This window comes from Amphiura filiformis, chromosome 4 (assembly GCF_039555335.1).
Source record: "Amphiura filiformis chromosome 4, Afil_fr2py, whole genome shotgun sequence".
NCBI classification, from domain to species: Eukaryota; Metazoa; Echinodermata; class Ophiuroidea; order Amphilepidida; family Amphiuridae; genus Amphiura; species Amphiura filiformis.
The window spans coordinates 82,977,469-83,001,450 of NC_092631.1; the positions used below are offsets into that span (position 1 = coordinate 82,977,469).

A 23,982-nucleotide genomic window follows, 5' to 3' on the forward strand; every position below is an offset into this window, starting at 1 on the left:
TTAGACAAGTTAATGAAATTAGACAAAATAATGCACGCGCGCTGATGTTGATGCGTCTAATGCACGAAGGGGGGGGGGGTGCATTAGACGCATCAATATCAGCTATCATTGATTTACATGACATGTACAGCCCCTATTCCCTAGTAAAAGTGGCACAATTGTAATTTTACCCTTTTGTTGTTAACTAAACATATCTCGAGATTAAAAACGCAAATTGAACAGAACAAACGGTATTTGAAAGCTACAACTGTGCCCTTGACGTTGATGTAAGCATCATGTCACAACGGTATTTTCTAATTGCCAAAGAGGGTGCTTTTCACTTGCACAATTTGTTTTGAGACAGGCTGTATATTTAGTGTGTTAAAGAAAGTAGACAAAGTATATGACTTCAATTAATAATTTGTAATATTTAGCAATATGATTCCCCAAATAAAATATATTGATATTAATCCGCGATGTTATAAGGCCCGCCGATTACGAGCTGATCAAACTGTAGGTATTAAAATTTTGACAAACACATCATTTGCATCATTTATCGTCTGTATATTGACATTTCAGAAAAGCATATTAAATAACACATCAAAAGTCCCTAAAAATCTAAGGTGTGGAACAACTTGGTGGCATTCAAGCCCCTCCCTATGAGTTCGGGCCTGACCGGAAGATGTACCGGTATAAATGTTTATTCTTATTCTAATTGCAGGGCTTCACGTAAATCAATATCGTGATTGGAGTTATGTCCCAACTATTGTCTTTGTCATACTAAGAGAATTTAGTAATAAATTGTTCATGGACTGTGCCTGTTTAAAGTGTAACGATTTTTATATAGATTCGGAACTTTTCTGGGGTTCACCTGCAATAGCATAATATCACGTAAAATATACATTCATAAAAATTACAAGTCAGATACTCTTTTTGTCGAATAGATCCCAACACCAATATTTAAACTTTCACATGCACTTTCTTCTTAAACGTGATTCAGAAGTATAGCATTCGTGTGTTCTTGTTTAGAGTTTGGCCAACATGTGGTAGGAAATATTATGCTTTGTGTAAACTAGAGAAGGTGTTCGAATGACCTTCTTTCCTCCAATCAACCACTTACGGAACGGACGTGATTATATATATATTTATACTGAGAGCTCTTGTTAACAAGGTTATAGTAAACAGTGGACTTCGGGTATATATATAAATGCGCATATATAAATCTACAAGTCGCCATACCGTGTTCAACGATGTAAGGTACCCGGATGTGCACAAATTCCACACGCAAAAGTATAGGCGAAAATGACAGGTTACAAGGAAAATTGGCTTTGCAAAATAGTGGCATTGATTGCAAAGGGCAAAATAATTTGACCCGAAACATAAACTCTTTATTTGGATTTTCCATTACGGAAAAAAAAATTATGACGGAAAAGCTAGATATAGCTGATTTAAAAAGTTATATTTCGTTATTTCCGTGCTAAATGGGCGTGGCAATTGGCCATATTGATGACGAAATGTGATTCTTACTGGCATTAAGGTCAGAACTGGGTAGCTGCCGATGATGTTATTTGATAATGTTTGCACGTAGGGAACTTAGGGGGCTGTCATTTTCTTCGGAAGGAAGGGGTCATGGATTTATTTATTTGGGAGTCAAGATAAGTATCCCCCCCCTAGTGAGGCCAATGAACATAACTCCGACCCTAATTTTAACTCTAATTATAACGTAAATTGAGGAAACTATAACTTTAGCCCTTTTCGGCATAATGACCCTCTCAAACTAATAAATAGGCTAGATGTCCCCGCCCGACCTCCTCTCCTCAACTCTAACTTACTCATTCGCTCGCAAATGGACAAAAACAAATTCAAAATGTCCGCAAATAAGTTCATCAGGATTGTTGGTAAAGTAGATATTTGAAGGTTTCTTTGTACAAATCCAAATATTTGGGTTGATGTTACGTACCTCAATGACAGTTTCGTGCTACGACTTAGCACTTTCTCAAATTGACTGACCAATTCCTGCACATCGTCGGCTGCTACCGGATGGAGCTGGCGTAGATGGCGCTGTTAGGACTTGGTCGTAAATTAGAATTTGCCCTTACTACCACCTATTTTTCATTCCGCGGTCAAATCTATCAACAAAAATTCGGTACTGCGATGGGTTCCCCGTCAGTCCCATCGTAGCCAACCTTTATATGGAATGGCTGGAACAAGAAGCAATAGCATCAGCCCCTTTAGATATCAAGCCACGTTTATGGAAGAGATATGTGGACGATGTGCTCGAGATTGTGAAAAAAGATACAGCAGAACAACTAACCACGCATATCAATCAAATTGATAAGACGGACAATATCAAATTCACATTTGAAACGGAGGATAACCATCAAATTCCGTTCCTCGACACTCTTATCGTCAAAAAGCAAGATGGTTCGATCAAGCTTTTGGTATATCGCAAAAAGACCCATACTGATCAGTATTTACATTTTAACTCCCATCACCCATTGCAGCACAAGCTCAGTGTCATAAGAACATTAATGGACCGCAAAGATAAAGTTATCACAGAAGATGAAGACAAAATTCAGGAAGAAATCAAAATCAAAGAGGCCCTAAAACTATGTGGCTACCCTGAATGGGCATTTAAACAAACTGAAAGCAAAAGCAAATCGCAACGCAAAGAACAATCAGAGACTAAATCCAGGGGAATGGTAGTCCTTCCGTACAAAGAAGGTCTCTCACAACGGGTGAGGCGAGTCTTTAAAAAACACGGCATCAACACCGCGTTTAAGCCACACCAGACTCTTCGTAATATACTGGTCCATCCTAAGGACAAGCGGGATGTGAAGCAAACATCTGACTGTGTTTACGAAATTCGCTGCCTTAACTGTGATAAATCATATATTGGAGAAACATCGAGACTCTTTGGTACACGGCTCAAAGAACACAAAACAGAAGCCGACAAAGCTTCCAAGAAAGCTTATACCAGAGCGCAAAGACAGGCCTCCGTTACGGGGGAGGAGAATAAATCTGCTATCACAGATCACGTGGCCGATCATAACCATGTAATCGGTTGGGAGGAGTCCCAAATCAAAGACAGAGAACAGAACAGGAAGAGGAGACACATAAAAGAAGCCATCTGGATTAGAAAGAGGGGGGCCAAGACACTCAACAGAGACGAGGGAAACTACTTTCTGCCGCATATTTACGACCAAGTCCTAACAGCGCCATCTACGCCAGCTCCATCCGGTAGCAGCCGACGATGTGCAGGAATTGGTCAGTCAATTTGAGAAAGTGCTAAGTCGTAGCACGAAACTGTCATTGAGGTACGTAACATCAACCCAAATATTTGGATTTGTACAAAGAAACCTTCAAATATCAAATTCAAAATGTGTTTTTAAGCACCTTTTTGTGTCCCCCATGCTAAATCGGTAATCTGTACACCATTTGTCAACCTCTGACGTACAATTTAGAGTATAAACACGTAGATGACTGTACATGATCTAATCATCCCGGCTGGAAGATGTTGAGGAAGACTCGTATACTATACATCACGCTCATACGTCATATATGACAATTTGACGTACAATCACGTATGTGATCCATGCTTTGAGGTTTATTCAGCTAGTAAGTTAGATCCGTCATACACATTATTGTCATGGTATTATATTGTAATTGTATACGTCAATTTTGTTCAGTTTGATTCAACCGGCTTATAAAGTTTTACTTTACACGGAAAGGGAAAGACAATTAATTTATGAGTGTAAAAGGGGGGAGGGTGGTTTTGGGGGAAGGGGAGGGACAAATAATATTTATAAAATTATAAGTAAGGCGAGAAAGAGAGAAACCCTGTTCTACGGGCGAACGGACCTTTCAAGTAGGGTCGGTCGGTCGGTTGGTAATTAAAAAAAAATTTAAATAACCCAAAAAATCACAAAAATCTGTAAATAAATTTCAATTTGAGAAAATACAAAAACAAAATTGTCCTGAAATTTCCGAAATTTGTGGTCGGCATTCATTTGTACAGGAAAAATTTGTTTCCAAATTTGTTTAAAATAGAACAGGGTTTTCGTTTTACGTCGAATGAATAAATAAATAAATAAATAAATAAATAAATAAATAAATAAATAAATAAATAAAAATAAATAAATAAACATTAGTTATGTTTGTACATTGGGGGTGCTGTGCAATAATCATGATCCTTTGATATCCATGATTTATCCTTGCAAATTTATAGCATCGAACCTCCAGCCAATGTTCCTTGTCAGTGCTAGCCACGAAACAAGGTCACAACTGTAGCCACTCCTTCAATGATCGCCATTTCAGTGATTGACAGTGATGTAATGCAAATATGGCGCTGGCCATCTGGTCACGTGCGCATTTATATATGCGCATTTATATATACAACCGAAGTCTACTGGTAAATACCAAGTTACATTTACTAATTTGTGACACATCTCCGTTTTTCCGTTTGCGAGTATACCACTATACCCAAAATGTGGAAAGCTTGTTAAATAATAGATTTTATTTTCTTGGTTTATATCCGAGTACATTAGGTTGATTTAAGTGTCCCGATTTTTCTTCTACGAGCTACAAATTGTAAATCTCAGACTTGGTTTATTCCCATTATACCCCATTTATCTACTATACAAAGAGCCGAATTCTGTGAATCAGTTGATGGTTTTTGAACGAATGCTCCGATACCTCCAAATACTTAACGAGTCGATTTACCCGTTTACAACCGACATGACCGGACGTATCTTCATTTCCGTGCTCTGAAGGTAATGCGAAACCCCTTGGAAATTGTTCCAGAGAATTCCGCCGTTGTCAGACCGCGCGTCCAGGAGATACTGCCCATTGATCCCGGAGTTATCACAGGCGCCATACCACCATGGCCCGATTTTTAAGGCGCAGTTGGATTCGTTATCAGCATCGTTATCCATGTCTTGAGTAGAAAATGCCTGGAAGTTGTGATTAGCCGCCAAAGCCCAAGCGTCCCCTGTAAAATATAAAAATATTATCAATTTATAACACCGACCTAGAGCTGCACATTGATCATTGTGACGTATCCTGTATAATCCTGTCATGATATAGGGGAAGTTACCTTTATAATCATGCAATAGTTTGTTTATTATGACTTTCTGGAAAACCCCTATGATAGAAACGACAACATCATTTATGAAGACTATTTATGTCAAGGGGAAAATCTCCTGAGATTGTAAGTGAAATGACATCATTGGAAAACCCACAGGAAGTGATGTAATGTGAAAGGTTAATGTATATTAATGAAACATTTGGGAAATCCCAGATGGTTTCCTATAAAACATGCTTGTAATTATTCTAGGCAAACCTGTATCGATGTGATTTTAATGTGAGTGAATGTAAGAGAGCAATGTTAACCAGTTAAAATCACGATACTCAAGGAGAATTACTGAGTGTGGCCATGGAGATCATGAGTTTCCTACAGTGCTAATTAAAACAGCCTCTGAGCGATGAAGATGGATGGATGTTTTCACCGATAAGCTGGAAGTATGGTTATTTCAAAGCTACGAAAATGGACCAAAGTAAGACATAGGGTCTACTGCGGATTGAAACGGACTTTATGAAAAAATGTTTACAATTATTATCATCTGGATACTGACAGGAGAGATTGTAAACTCTACATGTATGTGTTGGTCTTCCTGCTTCAAAAAGAAGCACATTTTAACCAGTTTACATAGCCAATAATGTGCTATCTTTAATACAGCAACGAAGGAGATTTATGAGTACACGAAAATGCTCATCTCGTGAAAGGATTAAAGTTCTTCTGTCGAATTGCTGGAGTCTGGTTTAATATAAACCAACACATCTGTCAAATACAGTGGAGCAGTGTCGAAAGAAGCTTGTTTCCTGGAGAAAGAGTGATTGGTGAAAGAAGCACCATTCTTGGAGAAAGCATCGCAAGGGGATAAGCGTTTGGAGAAAGCAGCGCAAGGAGATAAGTGTTTGGAGAAAGCAACACGTGAGGATTTTACTCGCAAGGATATTTATAAACGCAAGTGTACAATGGACTTCGCTGATTTTTACAGGACATAAAACGTTTAAATGTCGGGTTATATAAAGGGTATAAAAACGTTTTAATAACATTCCAAAAACATTCTTGAAAACCTGATACAAAACATTCTAAACAGAATGTTATTTTGGGGTTGAAAAAATATTTTTCGAAAAATGTTCACCCAAAATTTTTCAATAACGTTTTAAAACGTTTCCATGACCTTTATATAACCCAACATTTAAATGTTATTAAAAGGTTTTGAAAAAAAACATTTTAAGAACATTTCTGTGTTTGCTGGGTTCAAATATTTTAACCTAATGTTATTTAAGTATTGACACAATATTTGGCAAAAATGTTTGCAAAAATAGTTTACAATAACATTTTATGAAAACATTTAAAAATATTGTTGTAGTGTGTTTTCATACAAAACGTTTTAAAACGTTATCATGACCTTTATATAACCCGACATTTTAATGTTATTAAAACATTTTACCTAAACCAAAAGCCAAAATATAACTTATTTAAAACGTTTTTAAAACATTTCTGTGTTTGCTGGGTTCAAATATTTTAACATAATGTTATTTAAGTATTGACACAATATTTGGCAAAATGTTAGCAAAAATAGTTTACAATAACATTTTATGAAAACATTTAAAAATATTGTTGTAGTGTGTTTTCATACAAAACGTTTAAAACGTTATCATGACCTTTATATAACCCGACATTTTAATGTTATTAAAACATTTTTACCAAAACCAAAAGCCAAAATATAACTTATTTAAAACGTTTTTAAAACATTTCTGTGTTTGCTGGGTTCAAATATTTTAACCTAATGTTATTTAAGTATTGACACAATATTTGGCAAAAATGTTAGCAAAAATAGTTTACAATAACATTTTATGAAAACATTTAAAAATATTGTTGCAGTGTGTTTTCATACGAAACATTTTAAAACGTTATCATGACCTTTATATAACCCGACATTTTAATGTTATTAAAACATTTTTACCTAAACCAAAAGCCAAAATATAACTTATTTAAAACGTTTTTGTGTTTGCTGGGTAACCACGCCTTAATGTTTCAAATGAACAAATCATATATCAAAATGTTCAAAAAAGTCTGGGGAATCTTTTCTGCCATGTTGGCAAATTTGTAACCGCTGCTTCTATTCCGTTGCTATAGCAACGGGTATGGTATTTAAGGATTTTTGTCATTTTTTGCCAAAAAATAGAGTAGAATAGAAACTTCATACTGTATTTGATGTGCATGACACATGAAACATGGATATTTAATATCTATGAACAAATCTTTTTGGCCGATATAGGGTGGCAAGCAATTTCTGGCAGACCGAGAAGGGGGGTCAATCAAATTTTGGCACACCGTTTGAACCCCCTGCTCATAATTATGAATTAATTTTTAAGCTTACTTTTGCGAATTTGATTGACCGCCATGTTGGATTAATATATATTTTTGAGATCTACCCTGGATATATTATATTGATTATTATACCTCAATGAACAAACAATTCCCAATTTAATTCCCATTATTATGCCCGACCTATACCATGATAGATAGATAGATAGATAGATATAGATATATAGATAGATTTAGATAGATAGATTTATTATTATCTTTTCACTCATTACATGATACAAGAATAATACATAAGAATAATACATTATAAAGATATCAGGAATAATACATATATAATAAACTATGAAAATGCATGACACAACAATGAGTGAAGGAATTACAGTTGAGGCCCAAAGGCCTGTCGCTCTGTAACCCCTTGATACAGGTATATGGCATTTATTTGACATGGCAGCAGGTTGGTAGACAACAAAAAATGCCGAGTCCAACCAACCAGCTGTCATGTCCACCAATGACATATCCTATGTTAACATTTAAGGAAAAACAAAGAAAAACAAAATGCACATATCAAAAACTAATTATTGAAAGTAAACTAATGAAATTAATGAACAAAATATTGGTACACATGATTGAAAGACTGTATACAATTAAGAATAGCTTTGCATAAGATGTTGTTTATACTTTTTCCGGAATTGCTTCACTGATGAAGAGCACTTGATATCAATATCAATAGCATTCCAAAGCTTTATACCTGCATATTTAATAGATTTCTCACAAAACACTTTCTTGACTCGAGGTAAGATGAGATTGTTTCTATATCTAGTGTTTATAGCGTGAATTTCAGAGTGCTTAATAAAAAGGTCGTCAAAAACATTTGGTAATAAGCAATTTGTATGTTTATACATGAATGTCCCAAGCTCTAGAGCGTACATATCTTTGATGCTTAAAGTATTATATTTAAGTAACAGAGGATTAGTTCTAGATCTGTAATTACTGTTACTAATAATACGCAATGCTCTTTTTTGAATTTTAAACAGATTATGAATATATGAAGAGCAGGCACATCCCCATGCTAAAATACTATAATTCATGTACGGCAAGACTAACGAACAATATAATGTATATAAAGCTTCACTGGGTAGAAAATGTTTGACTCTGTTAATAACGCCGACATTTCGAGAACATGTTTTAATGACATTTACAATATGCTCCTTCCAAGTAAGATTTTGATCAATTTGAAGGCCTAGAAATTTTGTGCTGGTGACTCTTTCAAGAGGAGTGACTTCATTTTCATTTGAGTCTAGACAAAGATGTAGAGTATAGTCAGAGCATGTATTTTTACCACTGCCAAGTAACATGTAGTTGGTTTTTTTGGCGTTTACTGATAGTTTGTTTACTTTAAACCATCTGTCTATATGAGTAAGCTCTTTATTCATTACTGTTTCTACCTCCTCAAGTTGGCTGTGTGAGAAAAACAAGTTAGTATCATCTGCAAAGGATATAACATCGAGAGAATTTGTAACGAGATGGATATCATTAACATACAGAATAAAGAGCAGTTGCCCCAATATTGACCCCTGAGGCACGCCACAAGTGATATTTTTGCTCTCTGATGAAACACCATTGTAAGTTACAAACTGTTTTCTGTTACACAGATAGTCTTTGAACCAGTCATAACATACACCTCTAAAGCCATAATGGTATAGTTTACTAAGAAGTATTGAGTGATCAATTGTATCGAACGCTTTCGATAAATCCAGGAAGACACCAGCAGTAAATTTGTTTTCATTTACTGCGTCCGTAATTTTATTCACCAAATCTATCACTGCCATATATGTACTGTGGTTCTTTCTAAAACCATATTGGCGCTTATACAAAATGCTATGTGTATCTAAGTATGATACAGATCTGTTGAATACAAGGCGTTCAAGAATCTTTGATAGAATGGGTAAAACAGAAACAGGACGATAGTTTGAAAACAAATCACATTCATCCTTCTTATACAGGGGAATGACCTTTGCTATTTTAAGACTGTCTGGTACTCTGCCAGTGGAAATGGATACATTGAAAATGGTTACAAGTGGATGCACTATTCCAGGAGCTACCTTTTGATGATGAATGAACCGAGACCATCCTGCCCTGGACTTTTATTTGAATCAAGTTTATTGATTATTTTGAGAATTTCATGTTCAGTGATGGGTGTAAATAGGACGCTGTTGTTGTTCGCAATCTTACTCTTTGAAAGATAATGTGAGTAGTCAATGCCAGGAATATTGTCAATTGATTGACCTAGATTTGGACCAATGTTTACAAAGAACTCGTTAAAACCATTAGCAATATCCTTTGAATTAGTGTAAACTTTATTTTTGTCCCGAAATTTATTAGACTGTTTTAAAACTGTATTCTTATTCAAGATATTTTTTAAAGTTTTCCAAGTATTTCTCATATCATGCTTGTAACTTTCTAATTTATGAGTGAAATTATTTTTCTTAGCTTTCCTTAGCACTGAATTTAATTTGTTTCTATAAAGTTTATATCGATCTTGTTTATCGGCCGTTCGGTGTTTCAGAAACGATTTGTATAATTTATTTTTATGATTAATTGAATTCAGAATACCTTTAGTTATCCATGGCGAAATCGGCTCATTGTTCCTCCTATTTTTTAATTTCTTGGGGGGAATACACTCATCATATAAAACACTAAATTTATCCATGAATTTGTTATACATTGCGTTAGCATCATTTGGTGATTGAGAATTTAAGAATTCATCCCAGTTGACTGAAGAAAGTCTGTTGTTTAGTAAGTTTATGTTATCATCTGTAAATTGCCTTTTATAGTTACTTTTATTTTCTTTGCAAAGATTATTTTTTGTACTATTTAAATCAATATTAGTCCTGGCAAAGATTGGAAGATGATCACTGATATCTGCTACAAATATACCAGAATGATACTGAGTGTTGTTATTCGTAATTATGTTGTCAATAATAGTAGCAGAAGTTTTGGTGATTCTGGTTGGCTTATTAATTATTGGATGAAATGTATAAGAATAAAGCATGTTCAGAAAATCGCCTATAGGTCTATGAATCTCTTCCTTCAGCAGGTCTATGTTATAATCACCGAGTAAGTAGCTGATTTTATTCTCATTCGAAATCTTATTCAAAGTATAATCAAACTCAGAGTTGAAATGGGCAATAGGGTTATCATTTCCCGGAGGTCTGTAGATAGCTCCTACAATAATATTCTTGCAATTTTCTCTTTCAATTTCGACAAACACTGATTCAAATGTTTGAGATGTTATTTCAGTTAAGTCAGATCTAATTTTGAAATTTATGTCATTGTGAACAAAAATGCCAACACCACCTTTCGGTCTATCTACTCTGTTTTTATACACAAATTGGTAACCTGGTAGCTGAAAATAATCAGGTGGTGTACATTTAAAGTAAGTTTCGGTGACGGCAATGATCGAGAACTGTTGGTTGATGGATTGCAACAATAACTTCAGTTCATCAAAATGCTTGTTCATACTGTCTATATTAAGATGGAAAATTGAAAGACCAGATGTACCTTCACTGATTGAGCTCGAGTTGTTAACATAACTGTTAAAGCTATCATAGGTGAAATAAGTGCTGTTACAGTTTGTGTTTTGCTCGCTATCATTTGAATTGAGATCATCATCATCTCTTAGAGGATTAAAACACAAGTGATCATAACAATGAATATTATCAGCATTAACATGAAAGTCTGCATCTGATCCTTCAATAGCATCAGTGAAATCATCATCATCACTATAATGATTAAAAGGAAAATTAACTATTCTTGTGGTACATTCAGAACAACTCCAAAGATTTGAAGATATTTCATTCCTGTTTACAAGGATGCAATCATTGTGAGCATAACCATGACATACAATGCAGTAATTATAGTTGTTATCAATTTCATTAATATATTTGGAACAAATAATACAGATGTGTGCATTCAGCATTTGAAAGTAATTTAAGCTAACTAGTAAGATAAATAAAATAAATTTACACAAACAAACAAATTTACACAAACAAACAATATACCTGCAACCTGTATACCTTCACATCCAAGGAGCTCAAAACGCATGCTTATGTGGCCATACCAAGCAGTGGGTTGTATCCGTACAGATTTAGCCTCAACTGGGGAAGGAAACATGCTGGTAATTGGAGTACTTCGATCGGTGTTCCCATCAAATACCTACAGGTCAAACGTAAAACAATTATATTAATATTAATATTATTTTGAAGTTAGTCAGTGATTTTACCTGTGAATTTTTACCCAGACAAGTGTAAGTTTCCAGTTACGTATATGCCTCAGTACTATACGCTGGCGAAGTTACGTAATAATCGGATTAACTACCATAGCAATAGGTCAAAACAATTTTTGAATATACCGCGCTGCACTGATACGTTCACGCGGTACCTCTGCATTGAACCACATCATGCTGATCACTTGCACCTGTAAGATTGTTATCATAACATGTATCAAAACTATAATGACGTGTTTATTCATTACTCCCAAAGTTGCGACACGTGCTCCATGCATTTTTTGAATATCATGCCGTCTTCTTTCAACATGAAAACATACTCATTTAAAAAATTGTTTGTAAGTACTAGTGCTTTAAAGCTGAACACAAGCAGAGTTTTTTTTATGCATTTAAGCATTGAAGGGGTATATTCCATTTTGTACCTTTTCAATTGTAGTAAAATACTATTTATTACTACTGACTCGTGTCCCCACTAGCTACGATCATAATTACATGGTTCAGGTTTCAAGTGATACGTTCAAATTATAAGTAGCCATGGAAGACAATAGACAATTATTATATCCAAAGTGATGATGGGACATGCACGAACGGGAATACAGTACATTTTGCTAATTTTGCTGTTTATAAACACATCTCCCACTGCAATATATACTGCGCCAAAAAAAGTATCCTTACACTTGAAAGAAAAATCCCAATTTTAAAACTAAACCATATTTGGGTAAATTTATTTGTTTAATAGATGCACTATCTAATCCGGCACATTATGACTTTAGACGAAGGTCCAGTTTTAAAAGTGACAAACTGGCCTATTCAAAACTCTACGGACTATACATCTGGTTTCAGAGTGGCGAATGGCTAATTTATGCGTGCCTTTAATTTAAAACAAAAGAAAAATGAAACAAAAGAACTGAAGTAAAAACTGAAATAAAAACGGCTTTAAACAAAGCTTCATTGAAGCATAGATCATATTGAAGAAACGGTGTTATCTCTTTGTTGCGCTTGTTGGAATCTTTTTTGCGCCTTGTATGGGCCAGTTTGTCACTTTTAAAACTGGACCATCTATTCAATTGCTTGTAACTTTACTTCTTGAGGTCACATTGGATTCAATGTGGTGTTATAATGTGCTGGGTTAGATAGGGCATCTATTAAAAACAACAAATTTACCCCCAATATTGTTCAGTGTAAGGATACTTTTTGGCGCAGTATATAATTATGCTTTACCTTTCCTAATCTTTCTTTGATTACTATGCTAATGTCACAATTGTTTTATAAGCAGACAATTTTATCCAAACATCACATCAAAGCTCCCATTGGGCGCCCCATTCCTTTTTAAAATGAATTTTCATTTAATAAAGGCACAGTTTCCAACATTTTCATGATATATTTTATTTAGATTCCGACCATTTACGACGAAATACTTAAGGAGCTATAATTGTTTTGGAGACACCTGTGACACACTGTTTGGAGCCGTTCACTGAGAGAGATGTATAGAGAAGCCATTATGGGATGGATGAGCCGACTCTAGCGAGTGTCATCTTCAGAGCGAAGAATTGAAGTCCCCTTCAGTGATCCCAGCGAAAGTGTAAAAAAAAAAATTGCTTAAAAGTGAAGGATAAGTCATTCAAATGAAAAATTTGGCAAAAAACAAAGAAAATAGCAGTGGCCCCCCATTCAAATACATGTAGCTAATTGTATGCTGTCAGGATATAAATTACAGATTCGTGTAAAATGCCTTCTTTTGTTTTAAATACATGACTTTCGGCTGAACCAGTAGCAGGCTATGTTGGGACAAGTATGACAAAGGTACCAAAATCTGAATTTTGATGATTTTTATGATCGTCCGGATGAGCAAATCACTGAATGGGCCTTTAATAAGACTAAAACGAATATTGCTACACATATAAATAGACTATTAAACTTACCAACTCATTTCCATTGGCATCTATTACATACTGTAATGGGGCATCACCTTCAGCGTACTGGACCTTGTATTTTGTCACCCACTGACTAAGCTCGGCTCTACCTTGCAATATTACTCCAGCAACTAGTCTGGAGGCATGCAAGTCAACATGGATCCACTGATCTGCGTTGTTGGCTCCGGCCGACCATGCACCAGTTCTGCCACCTCCAGCAGGGAGATTCAGACGAGCGTTTATCGCCCCATGAAATGCATTATGTTCGCTTGATGCTGATATCTGACTGTCTGTTATTCGTCCGTTTTCCATCCCTAATTGCAAAACACCTTCACAGTTTCCTGTAATAATATACCAACTTTATTTGATGGTTTAAGTTTGTCCTTCATTACATCAGTGCCGATAACATTATTTAGAAGTTAACATCTCGTTCGTATTTTCCGAGAATTTAGCGGATAAGATGGTCAATGACATTGAAGGATAGTCCCTAAGGTAAGTTATGGAATCTCACTTAAATTACTTCCCCTCAAATCACTTCCTTAAATTCCCTGTCCTTCTTCATATTAATCAATTTCTTCCCCTTTCTTACACTCCTTCCCCCTGTGCATGAATTGCTTCCCCACAATAAACATGCAAGTTGTTGTTTCTTCCCTCTTTCATTCCCCTTTCCTTATTCCTTCCCCCATCCCTCTTAGGCTTCCCTTTTGTTTTTTCATTTCCCCTTCTTTCTTTTTCCTTCTTTCCTTTCTTTTCCCTTCTTTTCCCTTCTTTTTTTTTCTTTCCCCTTTCCTTTCTCTCTTCCCCCCCAGATTTTTCCAGGGTGGGTAGGTTGATAACCTCATCCCCTATTAGAAAGCTCATAATATTCACATAATCCAGTAACAATTTAGGCCTGAGATATTAAGTTTCTTCAGAGAAGATTACTATTCTTATCTTATCTGGTTTCTTTAATATGGCTATATTGTGAGAAAGCTTTCTATTTTTTCCCTTCTGATAGGAACCAGTCTTACGCATACTTACCGGGATTGTTCAAAGAAGATACAACAAATAATCTATAAGCATTTGTCTCGTCTCCCAAACGAAATAGCTCATGTGTAATAAAGTGTTTGGTACCATCCACTTCCTGGATATCAATGCGCATCTCATATTTCTTTTGGTTTGTTATAGTAAATATATGTTCGTTTCCTAACCAGAAGTCACTACCGACGTAACCAAATCCACTCTTGTACTCCTCCCAGCCTCGGTTAAATTCAACGCTTCCGAACTCTCGCTTTTGGAACACCTGAAAGTTGACCATTATAGCGATTCATTTGATTAAGAACAATCTTGGCGCTGGGATTGATTTTGAGATATGGTCAAAATAAGTGATGAGTTTGATCATAAAAATTGTTGGTGTTACAGACCCGGGTCCATCTATTATAGTCCAGGGCCTTACGTAGCAAAATCGCCTTCCGTAGGACTTGAATGTCTATTTTGGTTTTTGAACTGAAATCCAATTTTCATGGACCAATGAATCAAATGAATCATGGTGCCAATTTTTCTGATTGAGTTAAGGGGGTCAAATCCAAGATGTCGGCCTAGTTTGTAAGAAAAAATAAAAAGGGTCAGATCAAAATGTGCAATACCTCAAATTCTTCCTCTAATCATAAGGAACAAAAAAGTAAATGGTTGCATATCTCTAGGATGATTGGTTTTTGAGTTAGAGTGTGAAATATGCAAAAGGTTAACGACCTTTTGTACACTGATCTAATTTTCAAAATTTCTCTGATTGAAGAGAAAATGGTCCATATTTAGATTGATGCAAAGAACAAAAATCGCCAGACAAACCTTTGTTAATAAAGAATTCATACCCTCTTATATCAAAGCAGCCAATCAGAAAAGCTGTTAGAAAAGTACGAAACATGCATTGATTGTGTATATTGTGCACTCCGCGTACTACGCGCAGTGTTTCGCGCGCGTTCGCGTCGCGTAGGATTGATTCATCTTTCGGGCGGGTTGATGCATTTAGATTTGGTTCTGTTTTTTTAGTGATAATTTGTTATATAAAAAAAGTAAAAATCACGTGTTTTTTCTTTTCGTGTATGAAATAGATTAATAAACTTGTATTACTTATTGCTCGAGAAATTAGACAAAATAATGCACTTGTGCTGATGTTGATGCGTCTAATGCACTCCCCCCTTCGGGGCTCGTGCATTAGACGCATCAACATCAGCACGCGTGCATTATTTTGTCTAATTTCTCTCCCAATAAGTAATACGCGTTCATTAACCTATAAATAAAGGAAGTAATCAATTGGTTTAAAGCTAATAGATTGTCAATTAATGCCACCAAAACAAATTACATGATACTTGGCACACCCAAAATGACATCGATGAATCAAGACCTGCAAATCACATTAGATCATACGACTTTAGAAAGAGTGCATCAAACAAAATTCCTTGGTGTATTAATAGACGAATGTCTCACTTGGAAATGTCAGATTGATTGTGTATCTAAAACTATTTCAAGAAATGTCGTTAATATTGCCTTATTTGAATTATGGAGTACTTTTATGGGGAAATACATGTAAAACTTACTCAAATAAAATAGTAAAAATTCAAATGGGCTATAAGAACGGTGGCAACCGGTCACTATAGAGAACACACAGCGCCATTGTTTTGCTAACTATAACATATTAAAAGTTGAAGATATGTACACACTGGAATTAGGTACATTCATGTACAGACACTCTATAAATGAGCTGTTCATTTGATAATTATTTTACAAAACGTTCTGTCATACAAAATAAAACAACAAAATGAACATGAACCTCTCACCAAATGACGTAAGGCCTCAGACTATTAATTAAATGTATTATTATACAGATTTGTTTCCCTTCTTCACATCATAATTATGCACTATTCCAGAGGGGTATGACGTATGGTAAACAAGGGGTCTTACCGTCTTTGTGATTATTTTGTCTTAAAGGGCATTTCGTGATCCACAGCCTCATCCCCCACTTTTCTCAAAAAAAGTTGAGATTTTTATATCACTGGAAACCTCTGGCTACATAATGTTTATGTACAAAATATTTCTTGCAGATTAATTCGTTTTGCAAAGATATCGTGAAATTTGAATTTCGTTCTGGTGCACCAGAACGAAATTACAACGTATTGTCTATGGAGCAGTGTAATACACATAATCATGCATAACTCGCAAACGCAATATCGGAATCAACTGAAATTTTGGGAATATGCTTTTTTCGTGGATATGTACTGAAAAATGTCATAAAAAGAGGATGCTAGGATCACGAAATACTCCTTTAATATGAGCATACTTGATTCCATCCAGTGACTTAGCGTGAGTCTTCCTATGGAGGTGGGTTGGGGTGTTGTTTGGGGGGGGCGACCAAAATTGTGGGACACCTGGTCTGATGAGGGGGCACAAACCGTTTTTGCCAATTTTCATATGGGATTTTCTAAATTTTCCAATCGATGGGGGGGTCCATGCCCCTATGACTCTACGCCATCTGACTGCTTGATTCCATAATGTGGATCAACGTAAAATCCCACAGAAGATTTTCGCAGCATCCCCGAATAGACCTTGTGCTGTAAATGCCACTTACGTGAAATTACGCGCTATTTTTCAGCCAGACCAAACCATGACATAATCTTTTTATACACACATGCACCGGGAAAGGATTGCAATGTTCTTTCATGTGCATATAACCAATTTTACACACTAATGGAGTTGTGCATTTATAGGTACTACCCTTTTGTTATAAATTTAGTAGGCTATAATAGCCTTTCGAAATTAACGCGCTGAAGGTCGCGGTTCCCATTTTTCATTTCAAATTTCATAACCCTATTTGGTCTTAATTTCGCGAGGTCATAAATAATTTGAACACTTGTTATGAGTACAAGAGACCCCCAGTTACCCATAAATACCATCCGAAACTTAAAAGCCCCAGTGATAGTTGCCGCAGTAAACCCGGCAGTAAAGCCTCCTTCGTGTACATGTTCAATGGGAACTTGCATTCACAAGAAACAATTTTAGGGTTAATTGCAAAAGCATGGTGCATTGTGGCGATCTTCTTTGGCAAAGTCCATTGATGTTACAAATATGTAATTATTGAATGCACGAGTGAAACTGATATCTGTATAAGAGATTAACTTTGACAAAATATTTGATTTTCTGAATTGTATGCCGCCAGTGCACTGCACTAATGCGTGCCCTATTTATAAAACGTACAAAGAGAGAGAGGGGGAGGGACAGAAATCGGGGAGAGGGTGGACTGAGCCTAGAGGAGATAGAGAAATAACAATCTCTATAATGGCATATTCAATCAAATAATCAACTGTTAACGTTGGAAGAGTATCAATGAAAATAACATCATTTGATAAAAAGATACTTTGATTGACAAATGAATCTCTAACTATAATAAGATATCGTTCAAAATGATAGACTACCAGCTGAATCATCACCTACCGTCCAACCGCCGCCATCTGTCTCCATATCACACCAGACATCTACAGGGTTACGGTTCTTAGCATTGACTGAAGGGTAAATCGTGTAAATCCCACTCTGTGTTTGACCGGTCTGAATGATATCAAAACAATCTCTTGGATAATCTTCATTGGGTACTATTGGAAAAATATGAAAGAAAAAGAGTATTAAGATCTAATTGTTGTACCATACCTCTGTGGTTTTACTGCCTAGTACCACTCTCTAGAATGGAGTCAAAACCCATGTACCACTCCCATGTTCCACTCCACACAGTGTCATCGCCCCGATATCTTCATGGCAGAAATAGCCATGGTAGGTTTAATCCACTGTCACGCATGGCCATTTTGTATCGACCTGTTTAATAGTTTTGAGTCGCATAATGGGCCGAAGGACATCTGACTAAGGCTACTGACAATAGCCCCGATTAGGCCGGTGACTGACCTCGCCGAGTCGAGCATGGTACATGTACGCCATAGGTCATATGCTTTTAGACTACCTTCACGATTGGCCTATACACTGCGCTATATAATTCGGCACATATAAATCAGAATTATTGTCAGTTTTTGACTCAAGACGCAAGTTAACGACTATCATATCTGTTCAAAATATATATTCAAGTGCAAGGAACCATATCTGGGTTTTTTATACGAAATCATTTACGGAGATATTCATCATTTTCTACCCCGGTATCCAAAGATTTTCGTCTCATATCAAACTCGTGCATAGGACATTCACGTGTACCGATCCCGGGTATTGATTTTAGTATCTCTGCATGGCGATGTCGGTGTGCTCCAGACATATTAACAAGTCACATGGGAGATCACTTGTCCCACCCTCTAGTATAAACTTTAAAACTAAACAGACCCACCCAAAGAGTGGTCCTACTCCAGACATAACATGTGACATGGGAGACAACTTGTACCATCCTCATAACAGGTGTGCCCAGAGAGTGGTCTTTTTTTTCCAATTAAAATTTCCCAGTAACCTCAAGGGTTCAAAAGACAACATTATGTAACCTCACAACAAGGGTTCCATGTGAGCATAGTGAGTGTCTGCTTTTAGGACATAACCATGACCTCAGTATGTTTGTAAACATAGTTTTGTCCTTGTAGAGTGCTCCTTTTTGCCATGTATCACTCTGGGCTGGTAACTTATTCCACTTGTGGCCTCAAGGCCACTCGAGGAATAACTATTACGTGTATACCCCAAATTGGTAAATGTATTTACAAAAATGCCAATTTGGTTCTATACGTTGTTATTGATCAAAAAGGTCCAACTCTTGGGAAGAAAGTTCACTTTTCACAAAATTGCCCCACGGAAAACTAATTAATTATGCATATTAACATTAGCAAAATGATTAACGTAATATATTTCTATTTTACTTATATCACATAGCCTATGTACCAAGTCTCAGCGGGGACAGAGATATACCAAACATGCCAAAAGACAGGCAAAGTGTGGCAATCTTTTTTTCCCTGTATTGTAGCCTTACCCCTGATTTGTGTATCTCTTCACTGCAATTGTTATATTTTAAAAATAGTTAATTTTTCTGCACCTTTAATCGTTGATCAAAACCGGTCTTTTAAACTTGATTCACCTAGCACATTATGACTCTCTAAACACAAAGAATGGTATGAGTTTATTACAATGCTTCACTGATGAATACTAGGGCATGACATGACCTAGCGGTTGTTTCGAGCTATAGACGAATCCAATTTCACGCATTCCTACTCCTCAATGGCTGCCATTAGCCGCGACGGGGACACATGCGAACCAAATATGGCCGACCAAATCCTGACCATGACTTCGCTCGTTGGATTCGTCTATATCAATTATCGCGCCGGTCGCGCTCTGCATCTCTACATTCACCTCTACAGTTCTGCCTGGTCCGTTTTTAATTTGCAACTTTTATAAATGCACCAAAATTCATATACTGGTATCAATCGCTGTGAATTTAAAGTGTTTGGTAGCAAATTGAAGCTAACAAGATTCTGCACACGACCCTATCAATCAAATTGTCATAACAAGATCAGGTTTTGGTGTAGGACGGGTTACATAAGTGCGGACTTTCTTTATGTGAGTACTTTAGTAGGCCTCTGGTGCAAGACATATGGAAATAAAAATGCAATCACATGTTAAAAGCCAAAATTTTGTTTTTGTATTGCAAATACTAACCTTGTTCTCGACACGAGCAAATTAGATCTATCAATTCTGCAGTCGTCGTCGAAGACTCATTCTGAAGAAAAGGAAGACCAGGGCAAAATTTATGTTAGAATAATGTCTTTAAGGGCTCTGATACCAACGTTTGGAGAGTATTTGTGTGGGACATGAGAGCACATCAGACATATCAAAATGCATTTTGAATACGAAGGATGTCCTTCTGATATAATTTTGATTTTTTGAAATTCGCGATATAATACACATTTTATGGCAAATAATAAAAAAATTATATTTTCGATATTTAACAATCCTCGAATGGATTTTTCACCCAAAACACAAAAAATAGGTCTTTTTGGGAAAATAATGTATATCTTCAATATGAAAGGTCAAAATTTTCAATTGACCGTCGGCTTTCCATCCCAACTACATACACTTTAAGAACATACAGGGTGTCCAGAAAAAAAATACCGAGTGAATACAATTGAACGTAAGTCAAGAAATAGACATCAGAATCAAAAAATATAAAATGTATTGCATAGCCTATTTTATTGTGCATCACATACAAAAATTTTATTTGATTCGGTTGACTGGTTGCGAAGAAATTAACGATTACATAATGCGCGCATCAATGCAGTCCATTCCAAGTTTGATCAACAGGCACTCTCACCGCTGTCTAAAGTTTGTGTATCTCATTAAATTTAGTCCAGATTATCTATTTTATAATCCGACAGTGTTATGTTATTCATGCTTTCACTGAAGATAAATAAAAGTTTTTTTCCGAGAAAACTTTGATTTCTGCAATTGGATGCTTTCCAATTTTAGATCTTTAGGTTGTGCAAGCATGTTATATTATTCAACTTGTTCAAATAACATTTGAGCCAAGAATGACAATGATTAAGTACTTAGAGCTTTACGTGTGATTTTTGATACGATGCAAAATCAATGCTGAAGTTTTAAAAGATTTAAGCTTTGCATTACAATATCTTGGAAATATTCTATAAACATTAATGTGTGTGAGAAATTTTTAAGCCAGCTGGAATTCTTTATGCAATTATTCTTTATACAACATATATATATATCAACATTTAACGAAAAAAGATATTTACAAGTACCGAGCATCATCTTACATACAAGCTTTCATTTTCAATATCGTGCAGGGTGAACAAAACGTAATTAAATATTATATGTTGTTTAAAAAGAACAAAAAAGATTCCACAGAACAAAATATGAAGCACATTGACACTAACCACTGCGCATTATGTTGAATGATCTTTCTTTCAAACTTGGAATGAATTGAATACCTGAGTGGAAGGGCCCAACTCCAGCATTTTATTGCCAGCAGACTGTTCTTCCTTGTGTGTGAAAGATGAGCCAAAATTCACTCTCTAAATAGTCTTCCACGTAAACTTAATCATGGTTTTCATGGAAGAAAGGCCCAACTCCATAAAGTTGGGCCCTTCTTCCACAAATATTTGATTAAAGAGGAATTTTGTTCATCCATGAAATCTGCTTTTCACTACAATAAACTTTCTTGTTAACATATTACATGCTTTTACTTGTGCAATTAATGGATAATTACCTAATTTCTGTAGCTATTTATAACACATCTGCTTACGGAACTGGCACTTGCAAGTATATTAGTGGAAGAAGGGCCCAACTCCAGCTCGTATTAAGACCTGTACCGTTGCCATGGAAACATCATATATAATTTCGAATGTATGTAATATTGTATGTTCATGTATTAAAGGTCCCCTGAAGATGAAAACATTCTGTCTATAAAACTTTTCCAAATATTAAGTTTTTTCTTAATATCTCAAAAACAGTTTTGATGGAGTTGGGCCCTTCTTCCACTCAGGTATTCAACTGAATTGACGTATGCGTTATGTAATCGCTCATTTCTCCGCAATCAGTCAACTGATTCCAGTAAAATTGGCGTATAAGATGAAGAATCAAATGGGCTACACGCTGATGTTTGGAGTTTAGGATTTTGATGTCTATTTCTTGACTTACATTCAAATTCATTCGCCCGGTAAATTTTTCTGGGACACCCTGTATTATTAGATTTTAAAAGTTTACTTCGAGCATTGTTAAATATCAAAAATTTAAAAATATAAAATTTTAATAATTTGTCATAAAATTATATCGCGAATTAAAAAAAATCAAAATTCATTGATATCAGAAGGACATTCCTCGTAGAATGCAATTCTATAGGTCTGGTGTACTCTCAGCTCACACAAAAAAATACGTTGCAAACGTTAATATCCAATTCCTTAACATTATTTAAATTTCCGACTCGCGAATCTCGATGTGTCGATAAAAGTAAAAGGAACTAATATTCAATAATAAGGCACACATTTTTTCCTGGCCGAAAGACAACATACTAGTGAAATAATTGTCTTCACACAGTTTAGCGATAAACCATTCACTCTGTGTTTATCAAAAGTAGAAAACTTTGTAAGAAAGGAAAATTTACACGACACACCGGTTCGTCTGTCTATGAAAAAGAAAAAAATGATTCTGACGTTCACAATTTGCCTTTGCCCGTTTAAATATAGAATGAGACACATCTGTGTAAGAAAGGAACCACAACCAATTTAAATGACGCCCAATAATATGTTTCAGTTTGACTAAAAATCTCTAAACGTCTCTATGAGTAACAAAATATAAGGCACACAATATTTTTCGGCCGAGTAAAAGATTGTTTAAAAGACTGTTTAGTAATAAACATCAAGCATTCAAACTTTTATATTATCCCCAATGGAGAACAAACATAATGTCTTACCACTAAATCTTCAACATTTTCGGCGTCTAGCTGATCCGATGCCTCAGAAACCAGAAGCCTACAGCAAAACAGCACACAAATAGCAAAATGTACCAGTACTCCCATTGTTTCGTATGCTTGAGTCAACACTTGTTCCAAAAACTGAACAACGTCTGTTCTCTTCCAAAATTACATCGATATAAAAACTATCCTGTCGATCCCCGGTGTCGATCACTAATTATAAAATACGGATTATTAACGCCAACAAATTGGTAGAATCGATGTTTTTGATTGGATACTACAATCTCCATCTATGATCTATCCCACGCATATAATTGTAGAAAACTGCCATTGCTAAATATGAGTGTGCCATACCATATATGAATGCTTTAACAATTTTTAGCCAAACCCACATTTATAGAGTTCTATTGAATTCGCTATTGTATCCGCTATTGTATTCTATTCATAAAAACTACTGCAGGAATCGCGGCAATTCCTGAAATACACATTTATTGCTGATCTCTACAGCCGGCGTTTCGCAATTATTAATTTTCAAAATTATCCCATACAATTATATATTTATATGTGCTTTTTATATAATACTAGGCGGTTACCCGTATTTCGCGGTTTTCGGCTATCATGGTTATTGGCTTTTGCAGATCTCAAAATAAGGGTGTGTCATTTAGCTGGGATCACTTTCCTCACAGCTGAGCTCAAGTGCAGCTTTTTGCAATTTGACCTGACTTTCGCCCTCAATTTGAAATTTGACCTGACCTTTGACCATGAATGACCTAACAAACGCAAACCTGAGCTTCCCTGGCCAAAGTTACACCCACCCACAAAGTTTGAGTTCCATTTATGAGCAATGTGAAATTTTTATCTTTTTTGACCTATGACCTCTTAACCGTAGGTCTGACATAAAGGTCACTGTGGACACTTTTGTTTGTTAGTTCAAGGTCCACCCACCCACCAAGTGTGAGCTCCATAGAGACAATTTCTA

The 23,982-nt window shown here is 35.8% G+C and overlaps 2 protein-coding genes across 3 annotated transcripts; one reads left to right on the forward strand and one right to left on the reverse strand.

The window, feature by feature from the left end:
* The first annotated feature begins 2,171 nt into the window (after positions 1-2,171).
* LOC140150429 (uncharacterized) lies at positions 2,172-4,526 on the forward strand. Its single transcript, XM_072172440.1, has 2 exons — positions 2,172-3,246; positions 4,519-4,526. Exons 1-2 carry the CDS (start codon positions 2,172-2,174, stop codon positions 4,524-4,526), a joined length of 1,083 nt encoding a protein of 360 aa, XP_072028541.1.
* On the reverse strand, positions 4,397-23,148 carry LOC140151534 (uncharacterized). 2 transcript variants are annotated; one of them, XM_072173909.1, is made up of 7 exons: positions 23,004-23,148; positions 20,237-20,297; positions 18,044-18,198; positions 14,597-14,858; positions 13,586-13,917; positions 11,455-11,593; positions 4,397-4,969 (listed from the first exon to the last, which is right to left on the reverse strand). In XM_072173909.1, the coding sequence occupies exons 1-7, from the start codon at positions 23,106-23,108 to the stop codon at positions 4,698-4,700; spliced, it is 1,326 nt and encodes a 441-aa protein (XP_072030010.1). In that variant the 5' UTR covers positions 23,109-23,148; the 3' UTR covers positions 4,397-4,697. The 2 variants fall into 2 exon arrangements, with proteins under 2 accessions (XP_072030010.1, XP_072030009.1); XM_072173908.1 differs by having other exon boundaries at positions 11,440-11,593.
* Positions 23,149-23,982: the final 834 nt, after the last annotated feature.